Source organism: Musa acuminata, chromosome BXJ2-5, assembly GCF_036884655.1.
Source record: "Musa acuminata AAA Group cultivar baxijiao chromosome BXJ2-5, Cavendish_Baxijiao_AAA, whole genome shotgun sequence".
Lineage (NCBI taxonomy): Eukaryota > Viridiplantae > Streptophyta > Magnoliopsida > Zingiberales > Musaceae > Musa > Musa acuminata.
In genome coordinates, this window is record NC_088342.1 from 13035067 (window position 1) to 13052233 (window position 17167).

The 17167-nt window shown below is 36.0% G+C and overlaps 1 protein-coding gene across 8 annotated transcripts in view; it reads left to right on the plus strand.

Annotated features, from left to right (window-relative positions):
• Positions 1-16133, plus strand: part of LOC135612530 (helicase-like transcription factor CHR28) — a 30931-nt gene extending 14798 nt beyond the window's left edge. For 4 of the 8 annotated variants that reach the window (XM_065108925.1, XM_065108926.1, XM_065108927.1 and 1 more), the window contains 8 exons: positions 5249-5320; positions 5406-5480; positions 5598-6501; positions 9809-9939; positions 11595-11816; positions 13473-14015; positions 14143-14352; positions 15269-15668. In XM_065108925.1, coding sequence (XP_064964997.1) covers positions 5249-5320; positions 5406-5480; positions 5598-6501; positions 9809-9939; positions 11595-11816; positions 13473-14015; positions 14143-14352; positions 15269-15382 — 2271 coding nt within the window. In that variant the 3' untranslated portion in view covers positions 15383-15668. Of the gene's footprint in view, positions 1-5248; positions 5321-5405; positions 5481-5597; positions 6502-9808; positions 9940-11594; positions 11817-13472; positions 14016-14142; positions 14353-14841; positions 15230-15268; positions 15669-15703 lie in introns of those variants that run through there. The other 4 variants (XM_065108930.1, XM_065108929.1, XM_065108931.1 and 1 more) reach the window with 4 other exon arrangements.
• Positions 16134-17167: the final 1034 nt, after the last annotated feature.

Here is a 17167-nt window from a genome sequence, read left to right on the forward strand (position 1 = left end):
CCTCCTTTGTCATTGTCAAAAAGAAGGGAAGAATACAATTTTGTATCTCTTTTTTCCTTTACGTCAATTTCTAAATCATGACAAAGGTAAGTAATCATTCTTATTTCAAAATGCCATAATTAACATAATCTTGAATTCAAATCAAAATAATTTTAATCATGATTCACATCATATGCAATATATCACATACATCATCATAATTAAAAAGCATAAGCATTGTATGCATAATACCAGATCATCATGTATATTTTCAAAATATAAAATCATCATTACATGCATGATTCCAAATTATCATTCATAATTACATCAATATTAGCAACAAATCATAGTATTTCAAATCATGATGGTATTAATTTGTCAAATTACATTGCATCCTATCATGCATGATCATAATTTCTCATTTATATTTCATGCATAAATTCATATCATCACATGAAGAATATCAAGAAAAATTAATTGGGTGATGAGATAAATATTTCATGAATACAAGGAATTGTACATAAAAATCATATCATGAGAGATAAAATATCAAAGATCGTGAAGATAAATCATGAGTATCAATAGACATATTATGATTCTTTTTAAATAACTCAAATAACGAAAAGAAAGAATCATAGTAGACAATCTTGGTTAATAAAAAGAATTTTCAAGTTAAAATTCTAAGAATTCAAGAGAAGGCATGATTCATTTTAATAAGTCTCCTCTTAAATAAATAACGAAAAGAATTCTTAGAAGTTCATGATATAGATAGAATTCATTCAATCTTGTAGCAGAACAAGATATTAATTCATGCATATAAAATCTCTCAATTCATTATGAATCATAAAAATTATAATTAAAAAAAAACATGATTCATTTAGAAATTTTTTTTCTTTAGTAAACGACAAGAAGAAACATAGGAGATCAAATAAGAGATCTTGATTCATAAAAGATTTCATGTTATAAATCTCGAAAAATCAAGATAAAGCTTATTCAAATTCAAATCGTCACATCAAAATCATTTTCAAGAGATTTAAAAAATATAGATAGATTCGTTAATCTCTCATTTTTGAAAATCGATAGAGTAGAAATAAAAAAAAATTTCAAGGAGAAAGCTTTCCTCTTTTTAGTGTTTGAAATTCATATGATTGATTTCATATATGCCAAATAAAAACATGTATCATGTTTAAAACCGAAAGTGCAAAATTTATTACGACAAAGTTCAATAAGGCATAAATCACCCAGAAATCATTATTCATAATTTCAAAATATAAAACCATTAAACATGATTTCAAATTAATATGCTCAAGTTTTTGTATGAAAACCTTCCATCTTATTCATAATTTCAAAATATAAAACCATTAAACATGATTTCAAATTAATATGCTCAAGTTTTTGTATGAAAACTTTCCATCTTATTTAAAATCGAAAAAGTAATATTTTATCATGATAAAAAATCGATAATCCATAAATCGCAAGAATCATCATGCATAATTTTTAAAATCTCATGCATAGAATAAAATCATCAATCATGGTATCAAAAATCATTATGCATCATTAAATCATCAAGCATGATTTCATATTTTCAATCAAAATCATTTTGTTTGTTTATCATAAAATATATATTTTTCATGATTATTTTCAAAATTACTAGCATGATCCCCATTTTTTTAGCATTTTCATTATATTAAACATGCAATTTTCAAAAATAATTATTCTAAACTAAATTAAAAATAACTCATGAAAAGCATCATGTAATTTCGAAATAAACTAAAGGTATTTTGATTACCTCATCGTCGAAAGTCGTTAAGGCGTAGTTTGTCACATCGCCTTTGTTGATTTTTTCCTCGTCTTCGGAGGAGCTCGATTCATCCCAATTTGTGTTTTTCTTCTTGCATTTAAAGTAAGTAGTTGCGTTCTTTTTGTTCTTTAATTTTTGTTTCATGAACTTTTTAAATTTATTAGTGAGTAGTTCAAGTTCACCATCACTTGAGCTTATGCTTAAGTGTTCTTTGATTATTCTTAGTCCGAAATCCTTCATGTCCTTTGGAAGGTAGTTCTCATGTTCGTCAAGTGCCACATTAGTCAATTCATAGGTCATCAAAGACCCAATTAGTTCTTCAAAGTGGTAGGTTGTTTAGGTTTTTAGCCTCTTGTATTGCGGTTACTTACCGCCCAGATTGGCAATACCATCGCCTACAGCCTCTCGGAGGCTGTGCCACGACGGTGTCACCTCTTGGGGCACTATTTGGGTCTTTTCATTGGGCCCAACACAATTCTTACATGGGCCCAACTGACTCCTAATTGGGTTGGCCCAATTCCAATCCCAATTACGTGCTAACTATGATTCCTAAGACATTTTCTAAGCTAAACAAGTCCGTAAGTCTAGTTTCTTCCGGCGAGCTTCCGACGATCTTCCAGCGAACTTCCGACGATCTCTCGGCAATGTTCCGGCGGAGTCCCGGTAAGCTCTTGGACTTCACGACGATCTTCTTGGCGAGTTCCGACGAGCTTCTCTGGCAAGCTCCGAGACTTCTCGGTTGGTTCCGACAGAACTTCTGACGAACGTCCGGACTTCCGACGAACTCTCGAACTCCCAATGAAATCGCGTCCTTGACTCTAGAACTTCATTTTGCTTCATGCCTTGCTATCGTAGTTAATCCTGCACATGTAAAACACACTTCGATCTAGACAATTAATACTAAGCATTAATCATGTTGTCCGGCATGTCATTGGTCCCTCAACGCTTCGTCCGATTCTTCGGCGCATCGTCCTCTCTTGCGGCCTATTGCCCAATCGGCCAGTTGACTCCGCAACTCCGATATCCTTAGCGCAATATCTGCTCTTCTTGGTCGGATACCCGAATCCATGGCTCGAAGCCTTCTGTCGATACATCGACCGATCCATCGGCTCGACGTCCAATCTTTTGACATGTTTTCCCCCGGCCCAACGTGATTTTTCCTGTTTTAATTGTCTCATCCTGATCGAAGCATTCTGTGTCACTCAAAAACGCAGATTAAAACATAAACACTTATCAATTGGTTTCATCATCAAAATCCGAGATTCAACATACACTAGTGGGTGCAATAGAGATTTAGGAGTGAACTAGTGCTTACTACTAAGCTTAAAAAAATTCAAAACCATTTAAGCCAATGTGTATTAGTAGTCTGGTGAAAAAGAATGGCGGTCCAGTGAAAGAATAAGATATCAGTTTGTAGTGGTTTGACACAATAGCCTACATCTGTTGGCAGAGATCAAACTAGGAACACTCTGTTCTTGGGGTTCAAGTGCAACTCCACAACTTTGTTTTTATTCTAGAGTCAAGAACAGAACTCTTTTAGTTCTCCCCACAAGCTGAAGAACCAAATCAAGTCGGTGCATTTTCACAATCTCTGAAATTAAACTATTCACTCTTCCTAGTATACTTTTGTAGTCTAATTTTGTCTCGAAACCATCATGAGATCAATCCTTTACAATCCAATAACAGTGCCAAACATTTTTATTTTGAGTTTCATCCATTATTTCTCGTCTTTTATACAACAACCAGTCAGGTCCTTGTATCAAACATTTCATTTCATTATGAGCTAATGAAACTTCTCTCTCTATGTCAATTGGATTATCCATCATATCCAGTAGGAAGAAATCTATGCTGCATAGAAATGTTCACTGCTTCCCAGTAGAAATTTTTCTGTCTAATTCTTTGTTGTGTTTTTTTGTCTTTGCTTCCTTATTTATGAACCACCTTTTAGTTTGATTTCATGAATCAGCTTTAGCTATCGAACAAACAAGGATTGAAAGCCAGCTACCAGTATAGGAAATATGGAAGTAATTTCTTCCAACTTTTCCAGTTTCACAGATGTGAAAAAACTTCTGCTTCCCACACTACAGTTCTTTATTCTCTGACATAGTAATTGATCCTTATGGCTCCTAACCTTTTGATGTGAGGTTCCCAGGGCTTACTGCAAGGCATCGAGACTAGACTTAGGTTTCCATCTTGCTTATGGATGCTTATACCTTTCATTCAAGCACATAAGAAGATGATATAATTTGTCATTTGCATAGTTAGCTTTATTGTTTTATCTTCTTGCTGATTGATCTGAGACTTAAGCACTATAGTTTCAGCAAGGCTTGAACCTTTGATTTTGATCCAAATTTACTCACCTTCAGCATGGAATATATATATATATATATATATATATATATATATATATACACACACACACACACACACATAGAATTTTTATATGTTAAAGGAAAAGACAAACAACTAGAGGAAATCATGATGGTTAGATTTTAGCAGGGTAGTCAAAGGTGCTAAGGTTCCAAAATGCTCAAGCCACTGTCCACTCACCCGAGATACTTGCTAATATTAAAATTATTAAAAATATAATTAAGGATAAATATGATCACTAAAGTAAAAAAAAGAGAATACATGAGTTCTATATCATTTCATACTTTAAATATTACCACTAAAACATCAAATTACAAATATTTAAAGCACCAAAACGCTAGCAATTACAAATTTAATCCTGTAAACAATTCATAAACTATATTAGCAAAAAAATAACTATTTTTAACAATGGTATGCATTAAAGGAGAAAGAAATAGAGGTGGGAGAGAAGCCTGGGAAGAACTAGGGCTTGAATGGGAAAGAAGAGGGCTGTCAATTGGGACTTGGATGGGAGCTATCGGGGAGGAGGAAGATGAGGAGGACTAGGAGAGAGGGGGAGGGAAAAGGAGCTGTCCAGGAGGTTTGGCGGGGGGCGATGGTAGAGGAGAGGAGGAGGAGAAAGAGGGAGGGGAAAACATGAAGGAAGGAGAGGGGGAGAATCAGAGAAAGGAGAAGATGGATGTCGGCTGAGAGGCGATGCCCGAGTGAAGCTTTCCGGGAGTAGTAAGAGGGAGCGGGTGTCAGGGTCCGTGGAGGCTATCGAGAGAGGGAGGTGGGGCTGTTGAGGATACTAATTTGATTTTGAGTTGTATTTGTTTACCAGTAAAGAGATATTGCATAGCACAATGCAGCATAGTGCATCTGCTTTTTAAAATCTTAGGTATATCTTAGTAAAACTTAGACAATAAGTTCAAGGTTGAACTTTGGGTTAAGGTAGCTATAATTTTTATTTTGTTCTTGAGTTTCAAGATTGTTTTAACTTCCTATTTTGTGCTTTAGTGATTGTATTATGTTCAGGGGGCCTTGACTGCATTTTGGGTCATTTTAATATGAAAAACTTATGATATAGCGTTGGTTCTGTTTTATTTTTCCCTGCAGAATCTTGGTCAACCAAGATTAGAAGATGACCTGCCTGAGGGGCTTCTGGCTGTTCCTCTCTTAAAGCACCAGGTAGTCTATATACTGGAAGTGTCAATCATATTGGATTATTTCCCTATAATTTTGAACTTTGGTTCCTAACTATCATGTTTGATAGAAAATAGCCTTAGCTTGGATGGTTCAGAAGGAAAAAAGTACTCATTGTTCTGGTGGAATTCTTGCAGATGATCAGGTTTTTTTTTCTTAGGGATTTAACTGTTCTTCAACAATTTGCTAGTACATGATATTATTACTTTGTTGTTTACACATGCACAGTTTTATAAAGAATGGTGTGCTTTTCTCATCACAGGGACTTGGTAAGACTATATCAATGATTGCTTTAATACAGAAGCAAATGTCTCAGCAGTCCAAATTCATGTCTGATGATTCCAACTGTGTAAAATCTGAAGCCTTAAATCTAGATGAAGATGATGATGGGGGTAGTGAAGTGGATAAGACAAAGCTGTTATCTGGTGACAATGATTATAAATGTGAGCAAGCGGCTAATTCAATTACGCACACTTCCCATAATGCCAGGCCAGCTGCAGGTACATTGGTTGTATGCCCTGCCAGTGTTCTTCGGCAATGGGCTCGAGAGCTGGAAGAAAAAGTTCCAAAGAGTGCAGAGTTATCTGTTCTTGTATATCATGGAGGTTCACGGACAAAATGTCCTGGTGACCTCACAAGATACAATGTTGTTCTTACCACATACTCAATTGTGACTAATGAAGTGCCAAAACAGCGTATAGCTGATGATGATGAGGGAGAGCAGAAAAACCTTGACAAGTATGGGTTATCTTCAGAGTTCTCATCCAACAAAAAAAGGAAGCAGCCTTCCAGTGGACAGAACAAGGTGAAGAAAAGAGGGAAAAGATCGAAAGATTCACATCTCGATGTTGACAGCGGCCCTCTTGCTAGAGTCAGGTGGTTTAGAGTGATATTAGATGAAGCTCAAACCATAAAGAATCACAGAACTCAAGTGGCTAGAGCCTGCTGTGGTCTTCGAGCCAAAAGAAGATGGTGCTTATCAGGAACACCCATGCAGAATGCAATTGATGATCTTTACAGTTATTTCCGCTTCCTGAAGTATGACCCTTATTCTGTCTATAGTTCCTTCTGTGCTTCTATAAAATATCCGATATCTAAAAATACAAGCAGTGGATATAGAAAACTTCAGGCTGTCCTCAAAGCTGTACTTCTTCGACGCACAAAAGGTATTTTAAACATTTAAAATTTGTTTTCCCTAGCTAGCAACAAATTTGTTTGCCCTGCTTAATATTAACTGGAACTGATAGATCAGTAAAGCATGTTAGAAACTTTTTTGAATGCCTTACTATTGATTGCTCTGATTTGTTGGAAACATATTTGAGATATTTTGGGACAATTGAAGGTTTATTGTTTAGCTATTAGAAAATATGGCCATGTCCCATTCCAAATGGAAAAGACTTAGAGATATTAATGTTTTTTGCATTTTCCTGAGTATCTGCATGAACAAGTGCCCAGTTGCTGTGCTTAACTGTTTCAGGGTTAGTTTCTTTTATCCTTTCATATCATTTAGCTCTTAGGATGAACAGAGATAATTTGGTTCAATTAAACTTATTCTAAAATATTTGAATTCATCAGACTAATACGATTTAGTTGAAGGATTTACGTTCCAGTGGCATGGCTGGTGTCAGTCATTGCCTTGCACCAAGAAATCTTCGTAAAAGACCAAAAGAAAAAATGTCTAGTGTTCAGTACTTCCCATGTGTCTTCTTCCGCTAGACAACCCTTGGGCGAAATGAAAGAAAAGGTGGTTGCACTGATGCCCCTCTTTCTGGGTATTGATAGCCAGTTGGTTCATTATGTTTAATTCAGTAGTAATGAAATTTACTGAAATTTCAATTCTTGGTTCAGGTGTTACAAAAGGTTAAGCAAATGACCTGGGAATATGTGGTAGAAACTTTTAGTGCCGAGTGTGGTCTTGATGAATATGCTGAATTTTACGATGACCCTTAGCATCAATGTTTTTCTTGGAATACAATTTGACATGTTCTCCAAGGTTGTGCTACATATCAATTTTGGTGCATTCTAGTCGTAAAATACCTGCATGTATTACATTTGTTTATAAGCAGCCAAACGTGTTTGAAGTTCTTGAGTAGGTAATACTCATCTTTATCTAAGTAGCATTCTGTACTCAGACATTTGAAAATTGCTTTTATATTGTTTTTATCTACTTTCTGGATAGTATGCCATATATATTATATTGCATCAGTGATTTAAAAAGGCGCTCGGGCGCTCGCCTATGCGCTCGAGCGAGGCGAGGCGAGGTCCGAGCACCTCGCTTCACTTCCAGGCGGCGCGCTTCAAAGATGCGCCGCCTGAGCGCTCGCCCGAGCCCAGGTGCTGGGCGCTTCGGGCGAGCGCCTGGGTTAAACCAAGCGATCGAACCAGGATTTTAGGTCTGGTTCGGTCTCCGGTGCTTTAGTTGGTTCAGTCGAACCAATTAAAACCGATATCAGCTGTCGCTGCCCAACCCTAACCCTGCTTGTTGCAGCTCCCGCTCCCGCTGCTCGCCGTTGTCGCCGCTCGCCGCTCCCGCTCCCGCTCCCGCTGCTACTGCTTGCCGCTCCCGCTGCCGTTGCTCGCTACCGCTGTCGCCGCTCGCCGCTCCCGCTCCCGCTGCTCGTTGCTGTCGCTGTCACCACTCCTGCTGTCACTGTCGCTCCCGCTGCCTCCTTACACTCCTGCTGCCGCTGCCACTTCCTCTTTTCTTAGTCAACACCCCCTTATACTCCTCTTCCTTCTTCTCCTTCTGTATACTGTTAATAGTATACTAATAATAGTATTTGTATTTATTAGATTAATAATATATTATTTTGATTTTAATACTGTTAATTTTTATTTATTTGAAATTATTTTTAGGTTTCAAGATAAATGGTAAGTGTACAGAGCAACTCAATAGAGTCTCCAATGACATCAAAAAAAGATCCTGCATGAAAGTATAATTATCTGAAGGATCCGAAAGATCCTAATGCAGTGACTTGTATATTCTGCGATAAGACTACTAGAGGTGGTATTTTTGGTGCAAAACAACATCTAGTAGGAAATGAGTGCAAAAGCATCAAGCTCGGCTCCTGCTATTGTTGAAGACATAGAGAATGAAACATATTTTGATGAAGAAGGAGTCGAAGGACAAGAGGAAGAGGACGAATTCAATGAAGATGATTTGTGCAAAAATGACGATAATATTAATTATGATGAATGACTTTGATGTAAAATTTTATTGTTTTGAATTTTGAAACTTTTTATTAATGTGACATTATGATTTTGTATCTTAGATTTTCTTAATTTAATAGTATATTTTTATTTAAAATTTTAAATAATTATATTTATTAATTATATTATATATTTTTATATTTTAGCGCCTCGCTTCGCTCGGGCGAGCGCTTGCGCCTCGAGCGTTTTTGAACCTTAGTGCCTTTTGGCGCCTAGCGCTTTTAAAATCACTGTATTGCATATTATAACTTTTTTTACACTAGTATGAGTTGAAATTTGTGGTTTACTCCCAAGAAGTGGGTTGCTGATGTTATTGTTTTTTGGTTTGATCCTCATGTATGTTATTTGTGACAATATTTAAATCACGTGACATTACACCTATAGTGAAATGTCAAGTTTGGTTGCCTTCAGTATCCATGGAACCCATGGTTTTGCTCATAACCAAGACGACTTGTATACATCCAGATGTAGTATATGTGTAGAAGTTGGACACTAGGTCCGATTTTAGACATTAAATCCTGATCTAAGGTTTTTGTACGAGTGAAAAATGTAGGAACAACTTCAAGTGCCAGCTCTTATTTTGCTTTTCTGTTATCAGATGCTGTATAGTTTTTGATGGTAATGTAATAATTAGATGCATAGTGTAATGATGGAACAGTGACCAATGATGCTAACTTTATGCTCAACACAAGATTCAACCAAGATGATACATTGATGCAAAAATATATTGTCAAAAGACACCTTTTCCTTTATAGGAGCAAATTTGGCTTATTGGGATACTTCGCAGAAGTAGTTAACCATAGAGGGTTAAAAAGTATATAGGCTTTTTGTGCCATCAAGATTTGTTTACAGAATTCTGTTGTACACGAAATCAAGTTTCGTCCAATTTTTGGGAATGATATTACAATCTTTTTGTGCTAAGTGTTCTTTAAGTTGAACATGTGTGCACAATCAAGTAATCATTCTGTTTTCTGTTATTTTGTGAATCATCTCTTTTATTCTTAGTGTTTATTATATGGTAATTGCCCCACTGGTTGTGTTTTATAGCTTTTCCATTAAATGTAAATCATGTTTTTCTTTGGTCGCCTTTGTTCTGTTTTGCTGATCTTTTTTGTTATAATCCTTTCAATGCAAAATGAGTGTGGATTATATTTTTTGCTATTCTTTGCCCAGAAGAATAAAAATAGTTGATTTAAGTATATTATTTTGTTTTGTACCACTGTGGCTTTTTGATATTGACCTACTGCCTAATGTTTCTGGTAGGAACACTTATTGACGGGGAGCCGATTCTCAAGTTACCTCCAAAATCAATTTGCCTGAAAAAGGTAGATTTTTCTCACGAGGAACGAGAATTTTATTTAAAGCTGGAGGCAGATTCACGCCAACAGTTCAAGGTGCTTACCATATAGAAAGTTGGGTTGTTTACTCAGTAGAAAAAGAGAATATGATTTGCTTTTGATGGTTGGATTATAATGCGAACTTCTAATTTGTAGACAAAAACAATGCTAGCTTTCTGCTGTGTTTGATGTGTTTTGGGAGCGTCTTTTATGCAAGTTAAGATCATATTGTTGAGTTAATTAATAATAAAGAGTGATGGCGTGTTGGTCCCCTTTTCGCGTGGCTGAAAATAAAATCTCTTTGTTCTGCTAAGTTGAGTCTTGAACCTGATAGTGAGAACAGTTAATAGTGAATATATCCCAAAAAACTCAGTTCACACACATAATTGACTTATATCAGTAATGTACTATAAAAATAAACATGTCCTAATTTAAATCACAAGGACATCGTTAACTTCTATTTGTAAACATTTACAAATGATTGGTAAATTGTACATGCACCTGTTGTGCATGCTTCCATTTTTTTAACAAAGAGTAAAATCCAGATATTCATTCCTGTTTCATATTATTGCTTAAGCACCTGTATTTTTTCTATATAATTGTAAGATGCTAAGTAACAGAAACTGTCTGGTGTCCTATAACTTTTAATGTTGTTTAGACTTTAGAGTGGGATAACAATCCCAAATCATACTAAACTGGTTTTAAATTTAACTGCTACAGATTTTGATTCTTCAACAACCATTAAAGGGGAATCTCCTTCTTGTTTACTTTGTTATGCGGTAAATGCCCTTTGGAATCCAAATTCAAGTAATTTTAAATATAGAATTTTTACATGGTTAAAAAAGTTTTGACCGGTCTTGGTAGTTAATTTGAATACATACAAACTAATGAAACTGGAAGCAAATGATTGTTTGACTGCTTTGGGCCTGTAGATTTTTGAACTTTAAAGAAATTGACTTAGAGTCATTATAAAAATCACAATATAAGAAAGTTGTTTTATAGGTCATATTTTATTTTATTGATTAGAAATGTTTTTTGGTTAAAATCAAATAATTGGACTTATAATTACTTCTTAAAAAAGATATCTTATGACTCGATCTGATGAGGTAACTATCGTATTAACTTCATTGAGCTTGAACCACTAATATAAAAGACTCAAGCGAAAGTTAACAGTAGTACAACCGTCAAATCTTTGTCTCCCTTACTTAAGGGCTTGTTGTCCTTATCAAAACCCAACATAATTTAGATTCAGACCCTAGTATGGTGTATGTGAGACATAGCTTACTAGCAGCTACACATCCCAACGTGCCCTTTAATCCTACTCAAACCTCTCGCCATTCCCAAATATTGGATCGGTTCTGATACCAATTTTTATGATCCGATCTGGTGGAATAACTAGCCTATCAGCCTATTAGTTTCATTAGGTTTCACTGACTAAAACTGCTTAAATTGAAGTTAATAGTAGTACCATCATAACCTTACAATATATGTCAAGAAGTACCCAGCTTAGTCTTTTGTTTATCCTAACAACCACCACAAAGTCATATCTTCCTCCTTTTTGATCTAGATATACAAGTTATAAAACATCATTTTGTACATAGTTTTAACGAAAAACTGTATTCTTCTTGGTGAAAAACTTTTTGTTGCTTTTTAGTATTAATTATTCCTTACATTATAAGGAGTGCAGCTTATTAAGTTGAGACTGTTGACAGGCATATGCTGCTGCTGGAACCTTGAAACAAAACTATGCGAGCATTTTGTTGTTGCTTTTGCGACTTCGGCAGGCTTGTGATCATCCCTTTCTTGTCAAAGGATTTAACTCGGACACTATTGGAAAATATTCGTTTGATATGGCAAGGCAACTTCCTAGGGAGATGCTGATCAATCTACTTAATCAGTTGGAAGGTTCTTTAGCCATTTGTGCTGTGTGCAGTGTAAGTGATATCATGTTACAGGCTTCTTTTGCACTTTTTTTTCTCTAGTGTGGTGCCAAATAGAACAAGATAATTCTGCCTAAGCTGATGATTTTTGGTGAAAAGACCTGATGCATAAATATTGGTGACTTTAGTTTTTAAGGTTCTTTAGGAGGACAATATCTTCTTTTAAACATATGCATTCCGTAATCGTCATATTGTTTGTCATATGTATCAAACATATGGTAAACATCCTTTTAAAGCAACTTAATACAAATGTTAGGACACCTGCTAATTTTTTGGTTGAATCTTGAATTACCATCCCTTTTTAATGTATTTAACTATTTCTTGACAATATTTACCTTCCCTTCTAATAATTAGAATTGATAGCTGAATGGCAAAGTTACATAAAGTTATTGTTATGTGGACTTGGAACTTGATATTCTGCCAAGTCATCTTTCTTACTATTTATCATTTAATAGGATAAATCTGGAATTGGCTTCTTGAATCTCAATAACCTTCTTTTGTGCTGATGATCATGAGCATTAGAGAGTGTGTCAAATTCTTGTAGTTTGACTTAATTTTAGGGATTCAAGTTACAGTGGCATGGTAGTTCGAGCTTTGTCAAGTGACCGGCATAGCGTATCAGTGTACTGCCAGAACAGGAAGGAACCAAGAAACCAGCATGAAAACGAAAGTATTACTTTTCAATGATCTTCAGGCTACTTATATAATTCTTTGGCCTTTCCCTCTGGTGGTACTGCAAGTTGTCATGATCAAAATTTTTTTTTTCACTCATCTGAAACCATGATGTCAGGATGTAATATATAAAGTGGGGCTGAACTGGTTAGTTATGTTTAACTTTTACATATTTGCTCATTCCAAAGGTATAAACTAGTTGTCTTTGATACAACCAGAGACTAGGAATTCCTTGGACTAGGCAGGTGTCAGAATTTGGTGTTTCGCCTAATATAGGTGAAAGGGCATGAGGACTTCTTTGATGACTTTCTGTGAGCAACTTAGGACATTTCTTCTTGTGGGATTGCTAAATTGATTTATATTATGAAGTCTGCTGTGTGTTCATGACACCTGAGATTGCAGAACTTACAATGAAGAAAGATATATGACATTTGAGTTAGAGTATATCATGCATGGAATCATGGAGCACATGCGGACATAAATATGCTTTATTGCCTTCCGTATCAGTAGCTCCTTCCTACTAGAGCTGCATAAAGGTTTTTTATTGTCAGTTTGAATCGGTTGCTGAAGTGTTTATATTATAATCTACAATTTATATGCTTGATTTGTTGCATTGTCTTTTCTGACTTTCTGACAGATTTAGTTTTAGTACACTGCCTGTCTTTAGTGCATGAAATATCTTGATATTAGTACCCAGTCAAATTTTTTATGACAATGAATTATGTTTCACAATCAATTTAACAAACACATCTATGCTGCTGGTAATTTGTGTCATAATGTGTTTTCATGATTTCATATTCTGGTGGTAAGGATAAGCATTTAACAATTAAGGACGGCCTGGTGCACAAGGCTCCCATTAGGTCAACATATGCAACCTTACCAAAAAAAAGAAAAAGAAAAAAACTGCATCCTTTTTTACATGTTTAATTGATCTTTTTTGTAGTTGTCCTGAAACTTAATCACATTGTGCTTATGTAGGACCCACCAGAGGATGCTGTTGTGGCAATGTGTGGGCATGTTTTCTGCTATCAGTGTATATCTGAGCGTTTAACTGGTGATGAGAACTTGTGTCCTGCACCTGGTTGTCGAGATGTACTTGGTACTGAGTCCATTTTCTCCCGAAGTACATTAAAAAGTTGTATATCTGACAATTTTGATGATGAAGCTTCGACTAGTTGTTCATTTGATGATGGATCAATTGTCCATAGTGGTTACATCTCTTCCAAAATCAGAGCAGCTCTAGATATACTAAAGTCAATCTCTTGTCCAAGTTCTGAAGTACATAATCTCATGATATGTGGTTCCAAGTCCGATGCCAATGCTTCTGATCATATTTCCACTCTGTTAAACTCAAATGCTGACATGCCAGCCAAGGCTATTGTTTTCTCCCAGTGGACCAGCATGCTCGACTTACTGGAGCTTTCATTGAATGAGTGTCTTATACAGTATCGAAGGCTAGATGGGACAATGTCTCTCATGTTACGAGACAAGGCTGTGAAAGACTTCAACACTGATCCAGAGGTTCGATAATCAAATAATTTATATAATTTTTCTGTACTTGTGGTTGATTTTAGTTTGTGCTTTTTTCAAGTTGTTGGTTTCTCTTCTTTTTCATTTTTGGAGAATAAACATCGGTATTGTTCTTCAGGTAACTGTTATGCTCATGTCACTTAAAGCAGGAAGCCTTGGCCTGAATATGGTGGCTGCTTGTCATGTAATTCTTCTTGATCTTTGGTGGAATCCAACTACTGAAGATCAAGCAGTTGACCGAGCGCATAGAATTGGGCAGACTCGTCCTGTGACTGTTTCCCGAATAACTATTAAAGATACAGTCGAAGATCGGATACTAGCTCTTCAGGTAACTTTTTTGTGACGTCGTTTTTTTTGCAGCATTTTATGGTTGGATCATTATGGTATTCTCTTGTGTCATCGTTAATCACAGACTCTTAAATTAAATTATGGAGCATGTGACCTGAAGAATCAAAATTTTGAACTCTGGAAAACAGTTATAGACTTCGTAAGTCGTGTCTTTATCTGATTGTTATTACCTGCTTTAGTTGGTTCACATAGCTAATAAGTTGATTTGCTTACTGAGTGGATGCAAGGTTAATGTGGAACAATAAGATGCCAAATTTAGTTAATCCCAGAAAAATAGGGGAAATTCATTCTTAGTTGACTTAATGCTAATTCAGTCTTCACACTCTGACCCATTGTTCTGCTTGTGTTAATGCTAATAATGCACAGACCTGTTCAATCTAAAATTTCATATTGCTGAAAATGATTGTAAGAGTACTATTTGCTAATATCATAAATTCTGATATTCTGAAATTTTTTTCCATGTATGTAGGGCCTTGGATGAATGTAAATAGACCTTCCCCATAGGGTTCTTGCTTTTCCAATTGGCAATTTATGTTCCTTTACAAGGTTTAAAGGTCCAGTTGCCTGTATGACTAGGCGTAATCATGATGAAGCAACCGCTGACCTTGTAGACATGCTATTTTTAAACAATGGTCAAACCAACATCAAACATGGTATCTTTTGGTAGTACTTTGTATCTAAAGAAGATAATCCAAGCAATGGTTGATAATCATGTGGTAATGTACCATATATCCCATATTTGACTAGGAAGTATTTTTCAGTATATTTGAAATCTTAATCATGTTTTGTTCTTTCAACTTCATCTCTATAGTCATATTATTGCTATAGTCATTCAAAGTCATGCATCATTTATAACGTTAATTGCACCGTCTGCATTGGAAATATGTTTTATCCAGGAGGAGAAGAGGAAGATGGTATCTACTGCTTTCGGAGAAGATCAAACTAGTTCTCATGCAACTCGTCTTACGGTGGAAGATCTTAGGCGGTTATTTAACTGCTTTGACGACTGAGTTTTGGCATGAATCATAGTAGTAGTTGATTCATATCTTTTTGGATGTGAATGAATAGGATTGTTGGCTAATTTTTTGAGATGTGCTCCATTCCATCAGGACTGACCCCTTTTTTTTTTTTTTTTTTTCTCGCTTCCTTTTGTTTTAAATTATAGGTTGATGCTAACTTGTGTAGTTGTAACAGTAGAGTCCAAGAAATGATGGAGCATAAGGGACTGTAAATATATATATATATATATATATATATATATATATAAATATTAATATACTTTGCTGCCTTCATGAATGGGACGTTGAGCATATCATCACTTTTATCCGCAGAGCACGTGTTCTAAAAGCTTCTCAGTGGTAATCTCTGCTACCAAGCGGGCCTAATCCACCGCATCCCTGTCGGCAACTGTTCCCCGTGGAAACGAGAAGGCTGTGAATCAAATCAAATAGACTCCCACTTAAAAAGGAGAAGGAAAAAAGTAACAAGATCATTGTTAGAGTCAGCACTGAACTCAGAATCTGCTCTTTTACTTCACCGACATCAATTACTTATAAATGAATTGTAATGGATCAACCACCTGCTTTTACTTGATTGAACCTTTCGTGTCTCCGTTGATCGTGATTTGCTGTAATGACATGCTGAGTCAGTGCTGCATGTGATGAGAGTAGGCCGCTTCATGAAAAAGATGAGCATCCACTTGCAGAGAGTCGAACCCTGAAATTAATTTGATGTGATGACTATCTTGATGAGTGAACACAATATGCAAGGATCCTGTCCAACAATTACATGAAACATGGTGCTTATAAGAGCAGGCAAGAAGGAAAGAGTACCGATTAACGACTTATAAAAAGGACACTTGTGGTTATGATGTTTACTTGAGACCCACCATCAGTTCTCTTCCTTCTTGCCTGCTCTTGAAAGCAAGGAAGGGAAGAAACCAGAGAAACTCTCGAGAGACTTGAAGCCCAATTAGCCAAGAAGAAGAGTTCGAGAGGCATCATACCAAAATGGAGAGCCTGCATGATGACCATGTCATTGAAATTCCAATGAGCTCTGTCACTTATGCTACAGAGGAATCGCCAGGAAAACCTGCTTCTGTTTCTGAGCCTGTTGACCACTTGATGCAACCCAGTTAATGCAGTTCTTCCCATCGCAGAGCAAAGACCAGGGCTTTTTCAGTTTTTCAAATCTCAGTTTAGTTCATCGTTGCACAAAATGATAGGTGTTACGTTCGAATTCATTTAATATAATAAATATATATTTTTATTTTTTATTTTTATTTTTATTTTTTATTTTTTTTAAAATATAATCTCTATTAGCTGTCAGATCTACATTTCATGGTGCATCTGATTGCAGAAGAAGACTCGATTTTTGACTGGTCGAACAGGCAGAGGGCATCAAGAACACAGTAATCACCGACCTTCACCTTCATGAACAAAACACTCCTTCCTTGATGAAAATGAGATTAGACCTATGTAATGAATCTGCTGTGATGACTGATCCTTAATTACTTGGAATTCGGTGACATTGGGCCCAAAAATCTCTGAAACTATGGAATGGAAAATCGAGCATGGGAACAAGGACACTCAAGCAGGAGGGGTTGAGAGGGTCTTCAAACGATCTTTCTCTGCTGAAGGCCTTCCGAAGCTATCTGTCAACCACAACAAGCCCTATCTATCTCAGGGTTACTCTTTCTTTCTTTCCCATGAGAAGATTGCATTCCACAGTGACAGATCCCTCGAATTAGCCTTTCTCCTAAAGGAGGCTTGGTTAGGGTGTCTTACGAGGTAATC